Below are 1,299 nucleotides of genomic sequence, written 5' to 3'. Positions count from 1 at the left end.
GGACAAACCAGGGAGCTGGCCCCAGCCAAGGCTGCCCCAGTGCTGGCTCCCCCCCTCATATCCCTTTCCCAGCACCCCAAAGTCCCCCCAGCCCACCCCCAGGCCAGCCACCTTCTTCCTCCACCCACCCCAGCCACGGCGGTGGGACCCGTACCCGCATCCCAGCCGTCCCCCAGTGCCACCCACCTCTCACCAGCACGGTGAAAGCTGCCTGCACCGCCTGGCTCACGGCATCATCCAGCGCAAACATCCAGTGGGGTTTGATGTGGTGCTGGCGCAGCACCCATCGCACCTGGAAGGGGCAGAGCCGTGCTGGGGCATCACCCACACCGGGGCATCACCGTGGCAGGGCATCACTGTGCCAGGGCATCACCCACGCCAGGGCATCACTTGCACCAGGGCATAATCATGCCAAGGCATCACCCACGTCAGGGCATCACCGTGCCAGGGCATCACCCATGCTAGGGCATCACTTGCACCAGGGCATCACCATGCCAGGGCATCAGCCACACTGGGGCATCACTGTGCCAGGGCATCACCCACGCCAGGGCATCACTTGCACCAGGGCATAATCATGCCAAGGCATCACCCACGTCAGGGCATCACCGTGCCAGGGCATCACCCATGCTAGGGCATCACTTGCACCAGGGCATCACCATGCCAGGGCATCAGCCACACTGGGGCATCACTGTGCCAGGGCATCACCCACGCCAGGGCATCACTTGCACCAGGGCATAATCATGCCAAGGCATCACCCACGTCAGGGCATCACCGTGCCAGGGCATCACCCATGCTAGGGCATCACTTGCACCAGGGCATCACCATGCCAGGGCATCAGCCACACTGGGGCATCACTGTGCCAGGGCATCACCCACGCCAGGGCATCACTTGCACCAGGGCATAATCATGCCAAGGCATCACCCACGTCAGGGCATCACCGTGCCAGGGCATCACCCATGCTAGGGCATCACTTGCACCAGGGCATCACTTGCACCAGGGTGTAACCATGCCAGGGCATCCCCCACGCCGGGGCATCACCCGCATCAGGGCATTGCCCACTCAGCCCCCTACCATTCCACCCCGGCCACTCACCGCTGCCTGGAAGCCGAAGAGGGGGGCCTGGAGGTGGGGGAGGCTCAGCCCCTCTGCCCGCAGGCAGCTCTGCAGTGCCAGGAGGTCCTGGCGCAGCTGGTGCTGGCTGGGACACTGGATGTAGCTCCTCAGGCAGCTCAGCAGCTGGGTGAGATGCTCCAAGCCCAACCTCGCGCCCGCCGTGCCCTGGGTGGGCGAAGGAGAGGC

At 64.9% G+C, this 1,299-nt stretch overlaps 1 protein-coding gene across 1 annotated transcript in view; it reads right to left on the bottom strand.

Annotated features, from left to right (window-relative positions):
- Window positions 1-186: 186 nt before the first annotated feature.
- LOC104286003 (mitogen-activated protein kinase kinase kinase 6-like) overlaps window positions 187-1,299 on the bottom strand; it is a gene marked incomplete at both ends in the record, with an annotated part of 8,979 nt that continues 7,866 nt past the window's right edge. The window contains 2 exons of the mRNA XM_009884539.1: window positions 187-292; window positions 1,093-1,278. Of these exons, the coding sequence (XP_009882841.1) occupies window positions 187-292; window positions 1,093-1,278 (292 nt within the window). The remainder of the gene's footprint in view (window positions 293-1,092; window positions 1,279-1,299) is intronic.

Source organism: Charadrius vociferus, unplaced genomic scaffold, assembly GCF_000708025.1.
Source record: "Charadrius vociferus isolate BGI_N301 unplaced genomic scaffold, ASM70802v2 scaffold890, whole genome shotgun sequence".
Classification (NCBI taxonomy): domain Eukaryota; kingdom Metazoa; phylum Chordata; class Aves; order Charadriiformes; family Charadriidae; genus Charadrius; species Charadrius vociferus.
Note: the sequence above shows the minus strand (reverse complement) of the source record. Positions and strands in the feature narration are given on the sequence as shown.